The sequence below is a fragment of the Lagopus leucura genome, unplaced genomic scaffold, assembly GCF_019238085.1.
Source record: "Lagopus leucura isolate 7727_CA_CO unplaced genomic scaffold, USGS_WTPT01 Super-Scaffold_100001, whole genome shotgun sequence".
In the NCBI taxonomy this organism is placed as follows: Eukaryota; Metazoa; Chordata; class Aves; order Galliformes; family Phasianidae; genus Lagopus; species Lagopus leucura.
The window spans coordinates 98,683,381-98,703,730 of NW_024962262.1; the positions used below are offsets into that span (position 1 = coordinate 98,683,381).

A 20,350-nucleotide genomic window follows, 5' to 3' on the forward strand; every position below is an offset into this window, starting at 1 on the left:
TATTAATGAAGGTCTTAAAATCACTGAGATAAGCTGTACTTACTTGTTCTTAAAATTCTGCTTTTTCTTTTTTTGGCTTGTGACATGCAACACAACTCATCTGGAAACATATTAATGACCAACCTCTCACCTGCATTCTCTTTCTAGATGCTAACACTGGCACGTGTCAGAGACAGAAAACTGCTTTTTTGAATCTTAAGGCTTCCTTTTCCCACAAAGCAATTTTTCCTGCCATTTCCAAGAGTCACAGTGAGAGCACATCAGCTCTCTAGGATGGCAAAGGAGAAGTTTACTTGAGGCTTAAATTACTCAGCAGCTTCCACATTGCCTAGGGGAAACCAGGGACAAATTCCCAATACAAGCATTTATTTTTTTCTCTAAGGATTTTTAAAGTACTCACTACAGGTCTTTCCAATCCTTTTTTAAACCCCTGCATTCATGTAGTAGATTTACCTTCCACAAGGCAGCCATTCAAAACAAGTTCATGCTCGGGCACATTTCGGCAGATGGACATCACACGCACTAAAGGATTTGAAAAACTACACTGATGCTAACTGAGCCAAAAGGTATTTTAGATTTCCAGCAGAAAATGCACACTGATCTATATTTGCTCCAAGGGTAAGAACTTGCAGCTAGTCACTTAACATTAAAATGAAGTGCTACAACGTTAATTACTAGGATACTTGTATGCTGTATTTCTCATGTTCCCTGTCTTGGAAGACAAAACCATTCTACAGAGGTATCAGTTTTATATTTCCGAGGAAAATACACATAAGTGGTTTTAAAATTTGATACTGAGTTCAAATAAAAAAGCTTGCTGTCATTCTTATTGTTTCTAATTTACTGAGTCGACATGATGCCAGATAAACTCTACAGAACATAAAACCAGGACAGTGAGATTTCTGCATTTATCTCACATCCAAAACCAACATAGGCAGCAACACTACAAACTTCCCTGCCAAACTTAATACCCACTGCTCCTCAACATGGCATTACATGCATGAAGGAGCAGGAACATCTCCAAAAGGAAAAACCAATCTAAATGGTCACCGAGTACAGTATTCCACACACATACATCCAGCTAGACTGCAGACACTAAACTGCAAATGTAAATAAACCTTTTGCTTTTTAACTTTTGAGAGCGTGACGCGTGCATCACAGCAAACGCTTATCCCAGCACTCCCTAAAGCAGAGATCCTCAACGCCTGCAGGCTACCTTGAGTGGTGAAATTGAAGAGTGCAGGTTTCTCTCGCCCGTTTGGTAACTTGACGTTTGGGTCCCGTAGTTCATCGAAGAAAGAGTGTGCACAGGCCTCCAGGGGAGTCAGGCGGGCAGTGGGGGTATACTCCAGCAGACGGCTACATAGCGCAATTGCTTCTGGTGGAGTGCGGGGCCGGAAGACCTGCAAAAAAACAAGCAAGGAGAAACAAGTTGTCTGGGTATGTTCCTTCTCTTTGCTGAGCAGCAGCAAGCCAGAGCAATTAAACCTCTCGTTGCCCAACGCACTGGAACAAACTTGTGTTTGTAGTAATCAACGTCCTCCAGCGAGGATAGGAAAATCCAGTTCCTGGGGTTGAGAAAGGGTTAATTGCCAAGCTCTGCACTCAGTGAAGGAGCAATGCCAGCAAGAGACTTCATGGGAGCGCACTCAGAGAAACAACTCCAAGAATGAAGGGGGAACTCATTCAAAAGTCATGACAAAAACACACAGGTGCTACCAGCCATGCACATGGGGTGGAGTGAAGGTGGGGAGAAAGGGTTCAAATGAGCAGGATTCACTGAATGCAAAAATTGAATAGGGCCCCACTATTTTTTTCTTTACTTTTTTTTTTGCTAGTGAACAAAGTCTTACTAACATGGACTTTCGCAGGCAGTAGGTCAGATTGTTGCTATGGAGGCTGCTGTTCAACTTTGGAGAACAACAAGGGAAGCGAGGGTGGGGTGCAGGAAACGTCTAGCTCTAACTTGCAGGTTTCTCCTTCCTTAACCTTATTCTGGCAAGTCATTCCTGTAATGGGATAACTCCTGCACATCTGGTATTTCTAAGGCTCAGAGCTGTGTCAAGAAAAGCAACTATTCTATTCTAAAAGACTTTTACCTGGGCTGATGACAACACAGAGCTCAAAGCAGTTCCTCACTGCAGCTTGGTGTTAAAACTCCAAGAATAGCTATACACACACCCAACAACGCTCCCATCCTCCTCTCTTCTTATATAACAAGCAAAATAGAAAGTTATCATGTAGTGAGAGGCCATCCAGGTCACCTATGTTGACCCTCACTATGAAGTCAGAAAAGGAAGGCAAGAGACCAGTATGGCTGAACGGGACCTGCTGGTCAAACTGGAAAGCAAGAAGAAAATGCACAAGCAGTGGAAACAGGGACAAATATTGTGGGAAAAGTATAAGGAAGCTGTTAGGCCATGTAGGGATAGGGTAAGGAAAGCCAAGGCCCAACTTGAACAAAACTTGGCAAGGGGTGCCAAGAAGAACAAGAAAGGCTTCTACAGGTACCTTAATCAGAAAAGTCCAAGAGTGACACAGGCAAGCTGGTAACAACAGACAAAGAGAAGGCTGAGTCACTCAACAACTTTCTTGCCTTGGTCTTCTCTGATAACTGCCTGTCACACAGCCCTCAAACAATTGGGTTTGGAAGGGGGGGATTGGGGAAACAATGCCCCTCCTGTTGTGAGCAAAGACCAGGTTTGTGACCACCTGAGGAACCCGAACATCCACAAGTCTGTGGGTCCTGATGAGATGCAAGTTCTGAGTGGCTCATGTAGTTGCCAAGCCACTCTCAATGGTATTTGAAAAATCATGGCAGTCAGGTGAAGTCCCTGGTGACTGGAAAAAAGTCAACATCGTACTGATTTTTAAAAAGTGTAAAAAGGATGACCCAGAGAACTACCAATCTGTTGGTTTCACCTCTGTTCCAGGAAAAATCATGGAGGAGATCTTCCTAGAAGCTCTGCTAAGGAGCACGGAAGACAAGGAGGTGATATGAGAACCAGCATGGCTTCACCAAGGGCAAATATTTGCCCTTGTTTGACCAACCTATCTGTCATCAATGATGGTGTCACTGCATCAGTGGACAAAGTAAGAGCCGCTGATGTCATCTATCTGGACTTCAATAAGACCTTTGATATGGTACCCCACAACATCCTTCTCCTCAAATTGGACAGATATGGATTTGATGAGTGGACTGCTTGATGGACGAAGAACTGGATACAAGACTGAACCCGGAGAGTGATTGGCAATGACACAGTGTCTGCATGGAGACCAGTGATAAGCAATGTTTCCCAGGGGTTAGCGCTGGTACAGATACTCTCCAAGGTCTTCATCAATGACAATGACAGTGGGGTCCAGTGCACTTCAGTAAGTTTGCAGATGACACCAAGCCACGGGGCACAGCTGACACATCCAAGGGATGGGATGCCATCCAGAGGGACCTACACAGGCTTGAGCAGTAGGCCCAGGAGAACTAAGGCTCAAGAAAGCCAAGTGCAAGATCTTGCACCTGAGTCAAGGAAATCTCCACTATCAGCACAAGCTGGGGGATGAAAGGATGGAGCGCAGCTTTGCCATAAAGGACTTGGGGGTACTGGTGGACGGCAGCTGGACACAAGCCAGAACTCTGCCCTTGCAGCCCAGAAAACCAACTGGATCCTAGGCTGCATCAAAGGGAACACGGCCAGCAGGGTGAGGGAAGTGATCCTGCCCCTCTGTTCTGTGCTAGCGAGACTTCACCTGGAGTACTACATCCAGATGTGGAGTCCTCAGTACAAGAAATACACAGACCTGCTGGAGTCTGTCCGGAGGAGGGTCACAAAAATAGTCCAAAGAATGGAGCACCTTCCCTACAAGGACAGGCTGAGAGAGCTGAGGCTTTTCAGCCTGGAGAAGAGCAGGCTCTAAGGTGACCTGGTAGTGACCTTTCAGTATCTAAAGGGGAGCTACAAGAAAGAAGGAGACAGACTCTTCAGGAGGGTCTTTCAAAGGACGAGGGGAAATTAAAGAGAGTAGATTTAGGTTGGATATAAGGAAAAAGTCTTTTACAGTGAGAGTTGTGAGGCACTGGAACAGGCTGCCCAGAGACGTGCTGAAAGCTCCATCCCTGGAGACATTCAAGGATGGGCTGGATCAGGCTCTGACAACCCTGATCTATCTCTGGTGTCCCTGTTCACTGGAGGAGAGTTGGACTAGCCGACCTTTAAAAGTCTCTTCCAACTCCGAGGATTCTACGATTCCATGTTACAGGTGATGCACAGGCTGCAGAAAAGGCAGGGGGCTTGGGGTAAGTGATAAGTTCTGATGCCAGCAGTTTTGATAAAAGCTGAGCTCTTATCATGCTCTTGCACCACTGCAAGTAAACACACATCATGCAGCACCTAGAAGAAATTAATCGGTGCATGACATGCTGTCTGCAGTTAGGAACTTGCACAGGCACTCCCTTGGCAGGCTGTAAGCCAAAGAGTGTGCTATGGTGAATGGGAATTGGACACAAATTCACCAGGGTGCTGGAGAGCACTCGTGTGAGTTCTGCACATGTTGTGCTAGCTTCTGTGGTTGAGACTAATGGAGTCACAGTGACTTCTGTTTGTTTACCCTGTGGTAAATAGTGTAAATAAGCATGTCCTGAGGTAAAACCACTGAAGTGGTCTTCTGATATTCACTGAGAGGTCTCGCTCTTGTATCTTCTTACTGGTATTTTAACAGGCATGATCTACCACAGCTTGGAACTGAAATACTTCATATTCAGCTGTGGTTTTCCCTGGGGACAGGTCGCTTATCAGCTACTATACAGATATAAAAAAATAGATCACTCTGTTTTTTCTTTAGGAAAAGACGACAAGTCCCTATCTGGAGCACATCAGCAGGCAAGCTGAGTGACAGACCTGCTGTCTGTAAGAGGAGTTGTCTCGTCTGTCTAACTCTTAAGCTCTTCATTTTGGCAGTGAAACCCCCGCTGCCTCTTCCTAAACTTGGCCTGCCCCTGAATGAGCAGCCAGGCATCCAGGGCAGGCAGAGCCTGAGGGCCTCCCTAGCTTTTCCAGAACCAGGGAGAAGAAAACCCAAATTACTTTTGAGTCCTCACTCACTCAGCTTCCCCATGCGCAAAGTTGTGATGAACACGTGGAACGACCTGCACATCTAAGCCTATCTCCTCCTCGTTACCTTGCAGTAAAAAACATTTGCCTGCCTGCTGCTTCAGGGATGCTCACTCAACTTAAACACCCTTTCTAGCATTCCTCTCCTTTTTTCAAGGCTAGGCCTAGTAATTTGAAAAAATGTTTCAGTACATACCCGTACTCCTGAGGTGAAATGTCCTGTTCCTGACGAGTCCTAAAGATAATGCAGTGAAATAATCCAAACAGGGGGAGTCAATCCAAATGAGAATAGTTCAGCAAGGAAAAATATATCCAATATTATAAGAAATCCATGGTGTGGGAGACATAGAAAAGGTTTATACAATTAGAAACTTTAAACATCAGTCTCCATAGCAGCAAGTCCAACTTCACCACAGTGTATGCCAAAAAATTGATTGTGCAATGGTGAGGCATAGTATAGAAACATTATTCTATTAAATTTATGTTCCAATGCCAGTGCATTTACTAAAAAAATAAAATAAAAAAAAAATTGAAATCAAAACTCGAACTAAAAGGGTAATTGAAATTCTCATCATAAAGAATTTTCAGTCTTTGGTCCTGGGTATAAATGTCCACAGACAATGGGTCCAAATTAGTCTGTCTCCAGAAGTGCATCCCACTTGTAAATCTGTCCCAGAGACACAATGCAAACTTTATTTTTCTGAAAAAAAGCCAAACCCCTAGCAATTTATAATTGGTGCTGAAAAGAAAATAAAAATCTGGGCTCTGTCCTTCCAATTTGGATGCTTTCAATTTGTGTGAGCTATGGGTGCCTCAGGCCGCCGCGGATTATTCTCCACTTTGGATTGACTTCCCCCACCACTGGAGTTTGTTTGCTGATGTGATCTCTTTAGGATTCTTCAGGAACTGGAGATACCACCTCAGGAGTGCGGGTATGGACTGAATTTCGTTCTACTACGGGTCTTTCCCCCTCATATCGTCGCACCCATTGATTAAGAAATTTTCCCTCAATTTGTTTCCCCCCTCTCCTTTGGACTAACACACTAAAGCTAAAAGCGACCCCCCCCCTGCATCTTCCAGCTCTTCTGATCCCACGCAGCCCAACCGGGAAGGCTGACAAATTCACCCACCGAGAACTACACTCGTGTGGAGCCGGGGACGGTCACTGCTAGGCAGGGGGTGGAGGGCAGGGCCCCCTGCTAGCTGTGAGCCCCCCAGCCGTGGGGTGCAGCCAGAGCTTCGGGTCTGGGTAGTTCTCAGTGAGGGAATGGAGGTAGCAAATAATCCGCGGATTATTTTTTTAGTCTGCGGACTAAAATTTAGTGCACGGACTAAAATCCGGCCCTTCGGAGCAAAGTGTGTCTCGGTTTAAGGTACATCTGGGTGAAAGCAAAAGAAATAAGAAATGATAAAGGAAATAAAAAGGAGAAAAGGAAAGGAAAAAAAAAAAAAAAAAAAAAAAAAGGAAAAAAAGCTAAGTGCACAAAGTAAAGTGCTTGGGCAGACTACCATTTAGTATGCAGACTAAATATGGCCGGGCAAAATGCACAGCAAGTCCACAAACAAAACCAAAAATAAAACACTGACAGGAACTTTTAAAGCAATCAGATACTACCCCACCGGCGCAGCAATTCATTTTTCTAAAATGAAACAAGACCTTTGGTAAGGCTATTTGTCCACAGGTGGGACCGAAGGCTCAAGTTTTCATTTTAAAAAATGAACCTGTTTTGGAGATAAACAAATGCAAAAACAAAACAAAACAAAACAAAACAAAAAAAGGCTTTACATACAATATTTTTCAAGGAAAATTTGCACTTGCATAACTCAAAACCTCTTAGTTTCTGCAAAGCAATGAATTTCAGGCTGAGACCCAAGTCACTGGCTCTTTTTGGATGAGTTACAAAATCTCTGCATGGTCATGTAAAATGGAAATGCTGACTCATCCAAAACCACAGCTTTTGGTGTTTTTGTTTTGTTTGTTTTCTTTTAGATTCCAATCGATCTATACCTCACCGAAAAGCTGAGGAACCAGCACAAGTCCATTCTGTGTTCAGGCATGCTGTTGATGCTCAAATGCCCATGACTGCAGGCAGTGAGGCCAAGCAATTGCCTATTTCCTTCCTGCATTATGCTGCTTTCAGTATGATCTCTCTCATGCAGTTCCCTCTCCATTTTTCAGGAATCACCACCATCTCCAATACTGCAAAAATGACTGTCAGGCCTAAATGCCCCAGGTGCACTACTGGGCTTTCAACCCCAAATGACATCAATTTAGAAGAAGCCTTTGTGCACTAGCAGAGCGACTTACATACTGTCTCTCTGATTTGAAATGCTGCCTACCAGGGTAGTGGAGTTCACATTCTTTCTGAATTTCTATTTTCTTTTTTTTTTTTCTTTTTTTTATCCTCGACAGAGACACGGCAAGAAAAAGGATGGGAAGCATAGGATGCTCTATTTCACTGCACTTGCATCAGCATTCAGCTCTCAAATGAAACCCCAGAAGGCAAGAGTTGAGCATTGTTTCAGCAGAATGCCTGTCTGACTTTCAGCTCATTGACTTGCCATGCACAACATGGAGCTCCGCCGCCTTGGTCTAATTACGCATCCAAGCTCCACAATGTTACAGCAAGGTGCTCTTCCAGCCAGCGTGTATTAAAAGACATTACTCCTGCCATCAACTGCCGTGTGTTTTGCATGCAGATCGCGAGTCCTACTAGTGTGCTGTGCTCCACAGAGAGCAGAGGCTTATTAACATGACATCTGTTGCTAACGCATCAAGCTGGTGACACCGCAGTCAGAAATTTCCCTGCCAGCTCCGGAGCCCTGTGCGTTTTGCCAAGAACCACCCACAGCCCCGCTGCAGGCCGACAGCCCGCGTACATCCCTCTTGCTCCGCAAGCACATTTAGATGGCACATGCCCCAGGCTGGGGAGGACGGGATACAGCCTCTCTGAAAACACTTCAGAATTAAGGAGCAGGGAAAGCTCTTCCTGCTTGCAAGCCATCAAAGCTGTCAGATGTAGGCCATGACCCCTCAAGTCAACTTGTTTGAAATGCAGTCACACAATACAATCAGTACAGCTTCACGACACAAAGCAGTATTTCAGTCATGCATGTGAAACATAATAAGCTTTATGAGAAACATAATGTTCATGAACACGGAAACGGAGGAGATGTGAAGAAGCAGCAATTTCTGGATTGAGCTTCACCCGAACACAAGGAAACAGAAAGCTAATGCTGAACTCCTGCTCTGAGGATCAGCCTTGTATCAAGAGGCTGAGAATTTTGAAAGGGGATTTCTGAAATACACCAGTTTTCTATTTTTGAAATGTGTAGAACTCACATGATGCAAATGAAGATCAAAAGTCCACCTTCTCTGATCGAATCCCCGTGCATTTTTTCTCTAAAGTCTCTCAAAAACAGCTAACGTCTCAGTAGTCAAAAATCCCCATCTGATGGCAATTCCCCAGCCAGAGGAATGAAGACAGAAGGGTTAAGTGGCTTACAAATGAGCCGACACTGAATTGGGAACAGAACCAGAAACCTGTCTGCAGAGCTCCTTCTTGCTGAGACCACACACTTGTTATTGGGCTAATTCCATCGAGGTCCCAGCAAAACCAGCACCAAGCAGCCTTTATTAACCAGCACATGCTTGGCTTCTAGCAAGCTCTACAGGCGAGCAACACAGCCAAGCGGAACAAGCTCCCCTTCTCCTCAGACAGAACTCAAAAAAAATCTGCCTCTGGAAATGATCCCAGCCTCAGCAGGACAGCCACAAGAAGCAGCTTCGGTAGACATGTTGCAACAGGAGAGACAGCAGAACAGACACTACGTTGCAGAAGACCTGTTAAACTTAGCATTTGATCGCTGCATCGCACTCAAGCAAATCACGTCTTAATATTAAAGAATGCTCACTTATTTGTCATTACGCAGTACTCTCTTTACTGCATACAAATAGGGCTGAGGCAGGGCAATTTATCACCTACACAACCTGGCCTCTGTTCTCATGCATTAGATGGAGATAAGAGATGCACACTATCCAAAAATCCTTTGCTCCTACAAAGGGATCTGGAAAATATGAAATTGACAGAAAAACTTGGCTTTCTCTTCTTTCTTTTAAGCTAGCCTTCTGCAGACTGTTTTCACTCTTTGCTTGGAAACTCATTACACATCAAGTAAAAAAAAATAGAACAGTATTCTTCAAAAAGAACCAAAGTTTCACAATCAAGAACCGCCAGAAAAGACTGTCCTGACCTTCTCCTGGCCCTACAAGTCTGCCCCATTCTCTTGTCCCAGTAAGTACAGTTGGGCCCGAATGAGCAGTCAGATAAGAAAGTCAATCCAGATCTTGAATAACATGGTTTTTCTTTCCTCTCCCAGGAGTTTTTTGCTACTACATAAACAAGAACGCAGAAGGAAGGCATGAAGAATATGCAGGAGGGAACTGGAAGACAGACCCTGCTTCATGACAAGCTTGAGCTAATTATGAAATTGCATCTAAAGAAATATCTAACCTTCATTCTACTTCTGTGTCTCTACAAAAGATCAGGCTCCAAATTTGGAAGAGTTTGCCATTTTATTTCAAATGCAAGTTCACCAACGAAGACTTCTGAAGAAGAATTTCCATTTTCTTTTGTCATCGGTTATAATTAGGAGTAACAAAAGAAGCTATTTATCCTTTTTACTGCTTGGTATTCTTTCTTGAATCTACAATATGAGCAGTCACTTGGATGTATTACAAGCAAAACAATCTGCTTAAAAGCCAGACAAGAACCAGGAGAGCAGGAGTAGGACAGGATGAGGACATGAAGCTGATTTGGGAGGGTGGAAAAAAACAGTCATGAGAGAGACCAGACTGCTTGTGTCCCAGTCTCATGGTGAGGGGGAAGGGTGACAGGACTGCCTGCTGCAAGTACGGCAACATTCAACAACTCAGGACCAGTGAGAAGAGTGGTAAAAAGCATATGAAGGCTATACACACAGACACACCCAATGCACACAATATTCAATCTAAAATATATGTTTTAGCAATATTATAGAATCATAGAATTGTTTGGGTTGGAAGTGACCTTTAAGATCATTTAGTTCCAATCTCTCTGCTATTGGCAGGGTCACATTCCACTCGGCCAGGTTGCTCAAAACTTGCCAGGAATACCCAGAGAGCAGACCATCACAAAGGGTACAACCAACAGAAGCGCTCCTCACAGAATTTCAAATGTAATTTATTTATAATACGGAGTGCTAAGGATTGGAATCCTTTTAATTGTAATCCAAACATGCTTTTGCAAACCAGATACATTTTACTGTAATATTTTGAAACAACAGTGAGAAAGCTCTTGTGTCAAAGAGCCTACATGAGGGAGTGACTTTTTTCTCTAAACATTCTGATAAATAGCTGCCTGGAAGCTTTTTCACACAAAAAAATAACTCTAACTGGTGAGTCCTCCGGTTATAACTAGATGACAAAAGTAACAGCCTTCTAAATACAGAATCTTCAGTAATTCTTTAACCTAGATGACAAATGTTTGTTATTGAGATTGAAGCTTTGAAAATTGAAGTCCTGCTGGCAACTATTTACAGCACTCTAGTTACACACATAACAAAAACCATTTGCCCTTTCCCCTTTTCTGCTGATTAGACTGCACTTCTGCAATGACAGTTCAGAAGTACTTTTCTAGTCGATATTTTCAATTCTAAGATACAGAAACTCCAAGAGAATGGACACCTCTGTATTCAGTAGTCTTAATTCTTTAGTGATCTGCTGTCCTTCATCTTTTAGTGCTTCTTTGTTCTCTAATGTCAAGTTATTAGAGGTCACTGCTATATCAGGCTGTAATTTATTAAGGTTTAATAAATGATGAGTGCGTATTTTATGAAGTTGTTAATGCATGGCTACATTGGATCAAGGGTCAGTAAGTTTATTTATAACAATGTTTTATAATGCTTTAAAGCACTTCTTTTTTTTTTTAAACTGATGTGACAAGTATCTGTCAAACAAACAACTCTTCAAGAGTACATGTAAACAGTGCCATAATATGAGGTAAGATCTTTTGCCTTCACTCTTTTGGGTTTTCATGGGAGTCCTTTTTACGAGACCCTTTTAGTGTGGCATTCTGCAGTTTTGGATTAAAAACTTGTACTACTTGGCTGTTTTAGAAACTTAGTTAAAATGCTACATGCTTGATAAACGCCAGCTTAAATGTTATTTATTTATTTATTTATTTCAGCACAGCTTTTGATACCGTTTCTCACAGTATCCTTCTGGAGAAAATGTCCAGCATGTAGCTGGACAACAACATGAGGCGATGGAAGAGCTGGTTCTAATGGTTGGGGGGCTCACATTAGGCTGGTGGCCAGTCACCACTGAGGTCCCACAGGGTTCTTTCAGGAATAGCTCTCTTCAATGTTTTCCTAAATGACCTAGATGCAGGACTCAAACACATAATAAGTAACTTACAAATGATACTAAGTTAAGAGGAACTGTTGACTCCCCAGAGGGTGGGGAGGCTTTACAGAGATCTTGACAGACTGGAAGGCGAAGCAATCATCAACCATGAGAAGTTCAACAAGAGCAAGTGCCAGGTTCTGCAGCTGGGAAGGTGCAATCTTGAATATACATACAGACTAGGGGATGAGAGGCTGGAGAGCAGCACTACTGAAAGGAATCTGAGGGTTCTGACTGATGGCAACTTGAATCTGAGCCAGCAGTGTGCCCTGGCAGCCCTAAGGGCCAACTGTGCGCCGAGGGAACAGCATGGAGCTGTCAGGGGAGGGCAGCTGGGGGTGAGGGACAGGGTCTGCACCACAGGGCGCTGGGCATGGAACAGCCTGCCCAGGGCTGTGGGCACGGCTCTGAGTGCCAGAGTGCAAGGAGTGTTTGGTCATTGTTCTCAGACATAGGGATTGGATTTGCGTGGTGCTGAGTGGGGTCAGGAATTGGACTCCATGATTCCTTCCAACTCAGGATATTCCAGGATTCTGTGATAATCCATATGGCTTCCATGCCATCAGATATTATACCAATACAGCTGGGTAAGAGAGCAATCCTAAGCATTACTGCCACTTACTGAAATCTTTCATGGCTCAATAGCAAAACGTTGAAAGGAAAGGATCTTTAGAAGTAAGTCTGGATGAGTGTCTTTGCTAACACTGTGCTGGATAACCCATTTTTACTGATTTAGCACTTGTATAATAAGAAAAGTACAGATTACATAGATGAAGCATCATGTCACGCAACTGCAGCAAACTGGTTTAAATGCTACTGTACACCCAACTATGTCAGGAAGAATGCAAAGAATGAGTTGAGAATAAGAAGCTATGCTGCAAGCACAGATGTCCAAAAGTAACTGTGTCCTAATGCAGAATGCAGATGCCATTTCCTGGCAAGCTCCTCTCAATTCTTTCAAATTGACTTTGTTTCACCTATGTCTTCTTAGAATGACAAAACATATTCATGTATGTATAGTGCGTATAAATAGAACGAACACTTTTTTCTTGAAGCTTGCATTTGCTGAAAGGTCTCTGTTGTGACCATCAAGTGGATATAGATGAGTCTTAGGACTATTCAGGCAGAAGACAACTTGCATAGCTAACTTAGATGTTTAGCTCCATATACTACTGTACATTTCAGCATCCCTGTTCCATTGCATATTAGTTTAATCCCTCAAATCCAGAACATCCTCACTGCAGAAATTCAGGTGCAACCATAGAATTCTGTGCTATAATGCTTTTGGCCTTATTCTAGTGACTTGACTACTACCATGGTGCAATTTGAAAGGGAAGAGACCAACTCCCAGGGATTTAAATTGTCCTATTCTTGTTTCAAGTTAATGTAAGACACTAAAAAGCAGCACTGCATTTACAGACCTCTCATACTATTATAAATCACTTAACCAATCCACAGACACTAGGATAGGGAAATACAAACAAGGAATTACTGGAGAAAAGGAGAATTGAAGTGGTGCATAAAGTGTTGAAGAATCTATTATATAGACAGCATATTTGGCTTGGCATGTACCCATTAAATACCTGACCAGCTATCAGAAAGACCCTTGATTAGCTCTAGCTAGTTTATCCAGAGTTTCTACCACCACAGCACATTTGGTCTTAAAAGAGTCTGACCTGGACATGTGCTCAACTAGGAATAAGATCCTTTCATACGTAAAGAATATATAGCAGAAGAAAACCTGAACCATTAAGGTATAATGACAACATTCTACAACTATGTCAGACATTTCTCAAGAAAACATTAACTGTCAGGCATCAGTGCTTATAACTTGATATTTAGCTTAAATCACAAGCTGCAGGGTAATTAAATGATCAGTTTTTACCACTTTTCATACAAAAAATCCACCGTTCATCTGCATGTGGAGGATAACTTAACTGTGAGGCCTTGAACTTACTCTAATGCTAGCAGTTTCCACTTTGATCATGGTAATGTTATTGCCAGTATTTACTGCAGTAGTACCTTCTGAAAACTAGGTAGCAAAACAGTCTTAAGTAGCAGCTCCAGGAAAAAAACACCACCAAAACAACACTAAACAACACACCTACGAGACTACAAATATAATATTTTTTGAAAGAATCAGTTAAGAAAATGACTGTCAACCTTCACTGTCAGATTATGTAACAGCATCACAGAAGTGTCACGCACATCAATGCAACACTTTCTCATTTCTAAGTGACTTTTACACACATCAAACGTCACAGAATGACAGGATTTAGATATATTGCACTACAAACACACACACCATTGTTTTTGTTGTTTTTTTTTTTTAAAAACACTATAGGCAGCCTCAAAAAAAAAAAAAAAAAAAAAAAAAGACTACCATATAATGCAATACACTGCTTCAATATCTTCTTTACCCTTACCTATATTAAGAGTTATTGGGTCTCCAGCATAGTTAAAGGCACCTAGTTTTGACTGAAAGCTATGAAGGCAATCACACTTAACTCCCAGAATTTCTTAGTTTCAGCCCACATGTTGTTATTATCCAATCATATAGACTTACCTTAGTCCATGGATGTGCCTTAATCTGAGGGAATTTAAATTCAGTATAGTTTGGATTCATTTCTCTAATTTGCTCCCTTGTAGGCGTTCCCAGAACCTAGAAAGGAAAGGGAAAAAAAAAAAAGCCACTGTTTACATATGCTTCACATTCACATGGAATCTATCACACAGCGAGAAAACTGAAGTCAATCTGTATAATCAGTAAGTGAACGCAGAGAACAAAACAACAAAACTTCCAGTTTCAGTTGGAAGGGATCTCCCCTCCTGAGGCCATCTGGTCCAAATCCACTGCTCAAGCAGAGTTAGATATAGGGAAGGCTGACCAGGACTGCATTCTGCTGGCTTTTGGGCATCTCCACACATGTGGACTCTACAAACTACGCTCAGATGGAACTGCACGTGTTTTAATTTGTGCCTCTTGACTCTTGTCCTCTTAGTGAGCACCACTGAGAAGAGCCTGTATTTATGCATGTGGATAAAATCCTCCTTGAAACTTTCTCAGCTCCAGGCTGAGCAGTCTCGGCTCTCACAACCTCTCCTCACGTGGCAGATGCTCCAGTCCCTCAGTCATCTCTGTCACTCCTCATGCAGCTACAGTAGTCTCCTGGTGGCAGAATTTATGCTCCAAGCCAAGCGTCAAAAATTTAATTATTTTGTAAAATTTTTCCACTAAATTCAAGAATCCTTCTCAAACTTCGTGATATTTCAATGGGGAATAGAGTCTATTGTAATTTTAATGTTATAAAACAGTGTCGCTGATTGTAGCGTACAGGTCAGATCCTTAATCAGCTATAACACAGACTGCATTTTAAGTCATGAACAACAGCCCTCTAACAAGCTTACAACCACACTGCTCCTGCCATACATTGCAGTGATGTTATGCACTGTCCCCATGAGGAAACAACCTAAAATACTGTCAGTATTAGCTAGTAAGGCAGAGTGCTAAAGAAGTATTTCATCATATATTCTCCTACCTGTGGAGATTTTTTGTTCAGTTACCGAGTGGAAATGACACAAACAAACTGAAGAGTCAGGCAAAGGGGATAAGACCAAGTGTCACTACTCAGTTCAACAAAAAACCCCAGCAGTTACTATGGAAAGAGCCTGCTACCTCTGTGATTCAAAACATGGCTGTAGGAAACAAAATATCTATCCACAAGGCAATGCTTTAAATTAAGAGCAAAAGGAAATAAAGCCCCAGAACTTTTTCAGGCCATCGCTTCCTGGGTAATAGAATCAATTGGCAAGTTATACGAAAGAAATGATCACAGAACACCCACCTCTCAATTGCTAACTGAGACATAAATCCCACCTCCCCTACAATCCAAGAGTTACGCTCACATCAGACTACTTTTCTGTGCACGCCTATGTTGGTAGCAAAGAGTCCATTTACAGGATCCCATATGTTTTAGGAAACATACGGGAACTCTGAAGGAAAATAAGAGTAGCCAGAAATGTTCACTTCCCCTGGTTCCAGGCTCTGAGATCGCTGCTCTCAAAGTGCCTGTTCAAAAAATTGATGGAATTTCAGACCTGCAAACAGTATTTCAATTTCAACGCAGTGTAAAAACCACTTGCAAAAACGTGGAAGTTCCCTGGATTATTTCACTTCCTGTCAAATTATGGATAACCTGTATTGCTGTCCCACCACTTCTCATGGCTCACTGCATTTTAAGGCCTCCCTTGCGTAGAGAGAGCTTGTTTAAAGCCAAGCTTACCTTCCGTCATCTCCTCCCCCTTTTAGACAAAAAGCCCACCATCTTTAATAGCTTTCCAGAGAGGAGGCAAAGACTAAATTTTTCGTATCACTTAAATTCAGGAATCTGGCTTGGTTCCCAAGGCTGCACAGAATGAGAAATCTGCACAGTGCCTGTATCTTTACCTGAAGAATGCTTATAGGATGGGAGAGATTTCAGATCTGATAGGCAAAGATAGCTTCATGAGGGGACCCATGGACAACACCCAGCCACGCATTTCACAAAAACCCACAGACCTAACTACAAATGATGCGAGAACAACTCCTGAGCTGAAGCTTTGGTGACAAGGATAGTGAAGCATTTAATCAACACTGCCTAAGGTGTCAAGAAAAGGAGGTTTTGAAGAGGGATAATACTAGATGAAGGAAGGGTAAGCTGCACCTTTTGGTTATGTAGCCTCAGACACACAAAAAGACCCATACAGAAGGATATCTGATTTTCATCAACCACTCAGTGGTGGTGGTGTCTATATGCTTTCACTTCAGACTGAGAGTAGGTAGACTAAGGCAAAAAAAAAAAACCAAAAAAACAAGAGGAGGAAGAAAGTACACAGGAAGAAAAATGGTAGCTTTTAAGACTGTCATATTCAAATCACAATCCAGGGGGAAAAAAAAAAGTGGGATGAATGACGTGATAAGCTGTAAAAATGTTTTGGTACTTGCAATGCCTGGAAGAGGTCCTGTAGCAAGGGATGGAAATAACCCCACCCTGTCCTCCAGGGCACTCTGCTGCACCATTTTTAAACCATAACTTACTGACTTCTGCAGAGTTTTAGGTACATTAGCAATAGCTTTGAGTAACCTTGTTGAGTAGCAGCAATCGCTTATGCTATCACAAAAGCTGGGCAAACATTTTCTCTTTTAAAAAGAGAAGTCATTCATATGACTGCTATTTCTGTTGGAATGCAGAGGAGAAGAATAAATTACTTTGCACATTTTTGGCAGAATTACACTGTAAAACAACCGTTCTTGCTATACCAGCTCTGAAAATACTATGAAGCAGATGTTCCTTGCTGACAGGTTTCACAGAATCACAGAATACTGAGACTGGCAGGGACTTCTGGAGGTCAAATGGCCCAAGCCTGTGCTCAAGCAGGTCAGCAAGAGTCAGGACTGTGTCCAGGCAGCTTCTTAAATCTCCAGGGACTCCACAACCTCTCCAGGAAACATGCTCCAGTATTTAATCACCTTCATAATAAAAACTGTTTTCTTTTGTTCAGAGTTGAGTTTAATGTGTTCCAGTCGATGTCCACTGCCTCTTGTTCTGGCACTGAGCACCCAAAAAGAACCTGGCTGTTCTGTATCTTTCCTTCAGGTATTTCTATACATGGATGAGATTCCCCAAATCTTGCATAGGTTAGACAGCTTTTAAGAAATACCGAGTCTGATACTTAATTATTCCAGTCTATGCATGTCAACATATACTATCCTACTTCTGCTTCTTGGGGACAGCCTTATGAAAGGTAGTATTTTCAAATTAAAAAAAAAAAAAAGAAAAAAACATTTAATTAAATGACAACAAACTGTGTCTAGATGAAGACAAAACATTTGAACGAAAGGGGACTGTAAGAAAAGATCTTGCAGATGAAGACAATAGGCTAAAGATCAACTGGCTTTGCTCTTCATCCCCAGCAGTCATCATCGTCCCTTAAATAAAAACATGTAACACAAGCTATCTAAGAAGAGTAACCAAGGAATACATATTTGAATTCTCTCAGGACAAAAACCTAATGTGGGAGGTTTTACAAAGATTTTCTGGAAAGTTTTTCCCTGACATTCACCTGCAACAGATGAAACTTCCTAATGACTTTTTCTTCAACTAACAGCATATGTCTTAAGCAATTAAAGAAAACCTACAGGCTCCAGATAATCACATCTCTAAAAATACCAGGAATTTTTTGTATCTAGAATAAGTCCTTAATTTGATCACAAATAGCACAAAGATCTTCATTTACTTGCAATTGAATTTTCACAGAAGGAGCTAGACTCCAGAACTGAAGACAGCTGCTGTCCACACCTGGTTTCACTGTGCAGGGCTATGAGACCAAAAGCATGCTGTTTCAACATAGGAGGAAGTGGAAACTGCAAGGTTTGCATGAACGTCTGTAGAATAAAGGTCCTTTCTGACAGCCACTGTTACTTACTGCTAATTATTTGCCAAAATACCAAAATCAGCTAAAAACAGAGTTCAGAAACTCTGGGTGGGGAGGACTGAAGTGAACTTGAGAGGGAAGAAGACTTATTTAATTCAGGGTTTTCTAGAAACCACACAGTGGTATAGTGCCTTCCCCATGAAAACCATGCTATCTTAGGAGGAAATATCTACCAGGTGTGTATGGTTTACCAGATGACAAAATCATTGCTTTTGCAAAAATGTCTGCACCTCTTCTGTAAGTTGTTAAGAGGTGTGCCAATTAATTACTTAAATTCATAGTGCTGGCATCTCAAGCAGTAAGGATGGGTTGGTTTTGAAATAATGCCTTTATGGTAGAAAAAAAAAAAAAAAAAAAAAAAAACTTCCACATTTTTATATGCACTTTCTTTCAAAATCATGGTCCTGTCAAACAAAAACAAACGCCAACTAAATATAGAGATTTCTTCTACTTAAAAAACTCAAGAACAGCTACACAACAGGAATAGGAAGAAATCCATTGTCACTACTGACGTGAATATAATTATTCATCATCTTTTTATACTGCCTGCCAGCAAGCACTGGAAGCAAGAAACAACATGAGGTAGATGAACAGGCAAGTTGTGGTGTGTGCTGGAGGTGAAACGCCAGAGGACTTCCTTCTGGGCACAAGGGAAGGACCCAGATGATACCCTGCAGCAGGGACACACAGGTGTTAGGCACAATGATGGGTGCCTGGGCAGCACTCTCTCATGCAGGGCCACAGTTGATAACAAGCTGTCCTCTCTCTGCTTGTCTCTTCTCCCGGAAAAGACAGCTCCACTCTCCACATTAACTGCTGTGACTGAATTTATTTCATTGCAAAAACTGAGCCCAAAATAGCACCCTGACATTTGAGTGTGAGCCATATATTGTAATTGCAGTCTATACTTAGTGTTCAGTTTGGTAAAAATGTCACAGATCAGAAAGTTACACATGGATAGGATTCCTGATACTATCAAGTTTGGGTTTTAATACATTTCTTTCCCTTTGCCTCATTCCCAACCCAGAGAACTATGGGAAGATGATTTCATTTTTTGTTCAGTGCAAGGAATAAACGCACAATCCAGAAGGAACAAAAAAAAGCCACACCAGAAAACCCCTAACTGTTTGTTACGGTTATCAGAAGTTGGTCATTGCACACCATGCTTGAGACAACAGTGCACACAGGGAAAAAATATTTATGGTAAAGTCAATGAAAAGCAGATTGGCAGATGCTGTCCTCCCAGCACGCCAGGATGGCTCATGTGAGTACTGCCGTTTCATTCCTCTGACAAAGATTTATTTCCTGTTTTGAGCAGAGCAGAGGGAAGAAGCTAAATAAAATCCCTCAAAAGATAAATACGCACTTAAGCATGTATCTTAGAAAGAAAACTATAATGCTTCAGAAATTTCCTTTTTGCATGGGGAGTACTGCGTAATCCCTTTCTGTGGGAGCTGCGGTTGAAGATAAGTCAGCCTGGGAAAACACTCCAGCCAGTTTTCAGTGCTCTCCAGGGTGTGGGAGGAGCAGGATTTACCTCTCCAAGCTTCCACAGCAGGCATAGCCATCCTGCAGGCACCACAGCTACATTCCTAGCTGTGAGCACGAGGAGAGGGAGTCGCACAGGAGCCTACATTGATTGCGCCCTCTAAAAATTCCCTCTTGCAGGCTGAGAGCTCTTCTCTGAGCTGTACTCAGCAATATCCTGCTTGTACAATGGATTCTAGTCAGGTGCAAACTGCAACCCTCCTGGGCTGACAAGAGCAGTTGCACCTTTCCCACGGCAAAGGGACCCACACCACTGCTCTCTCAGGTGCAGTACTCACTCAGATGTAATTTCTCTACCATGACCACTGCTGTGCCTGCAGTGCCACTGTGCTTGTGTCAGGAACTAGCACATTTCCGAAGAGGCTGTCACTCAAAATTAATGTATCTGGTTACCTACTTGAGGTATTTCCAGCAACAGGATAACCTAACATTTTGAATAGTCTGCAAGGACTAAAAATAATGACAGGTCACCATCCAAGACAAAACCCTGGAAAAAGCATATCATATAATTTCTCTCCAGAAACGATGTAAGAATTCAAGAAGAATGTAATTAGATAATTATTTCTTCAGATTTTTTTTTTCCAGCTCCAAGGCAGTATTTTGCTACACTGAGCATCATTTTCTCAAAGGTAAGTGGCTGAAGATCTCTCTCCTAGACAGAAAGACCAAAGAAATACAAAAGAAAGAAGGAAAGAAGGAAGTACTAATACAGAAAGACTGAAGAAATACAAACAAGAGAAAAAGAAACTAAAAATAAAGGTTCCAACCCCAAGTTCCA

The 20,350-nt window shown here is 42.2% G+C and overlaps 1 protein-coding gene across 2 annotated transcripts in view; it reads right to left on the reverse strand.

Annotated features, from left to right (window-relative positions):
• The window catches only part of GSK3B (glycogen synthase kinase 3 beta), a 141,469-nt gene that overhangs the window by 15,724 nt on the left and 105,395 nt on the right, over positions 1 to 20,350 (reverse strand). For both annotated transcript variants that reach the window (XM_042866578.1, XM_042866579.1), the window contains exons 8-9: positions 14,117 to 14,212; positions 1,217 to 1,403 (exon numbers count right to left, since the gene is read on the reverse strand). In XM_042866578.1, the coding sequence (XP_042722512.1) occupies positions 1,217 to 1,403; positions 14,117 to 14,212 (283 nt within the window). The remainder of the gene's footprint in view (positions 1 to 1,216; positions 1,404 to 14,116; positions 14,213 to 20,350) is intronic.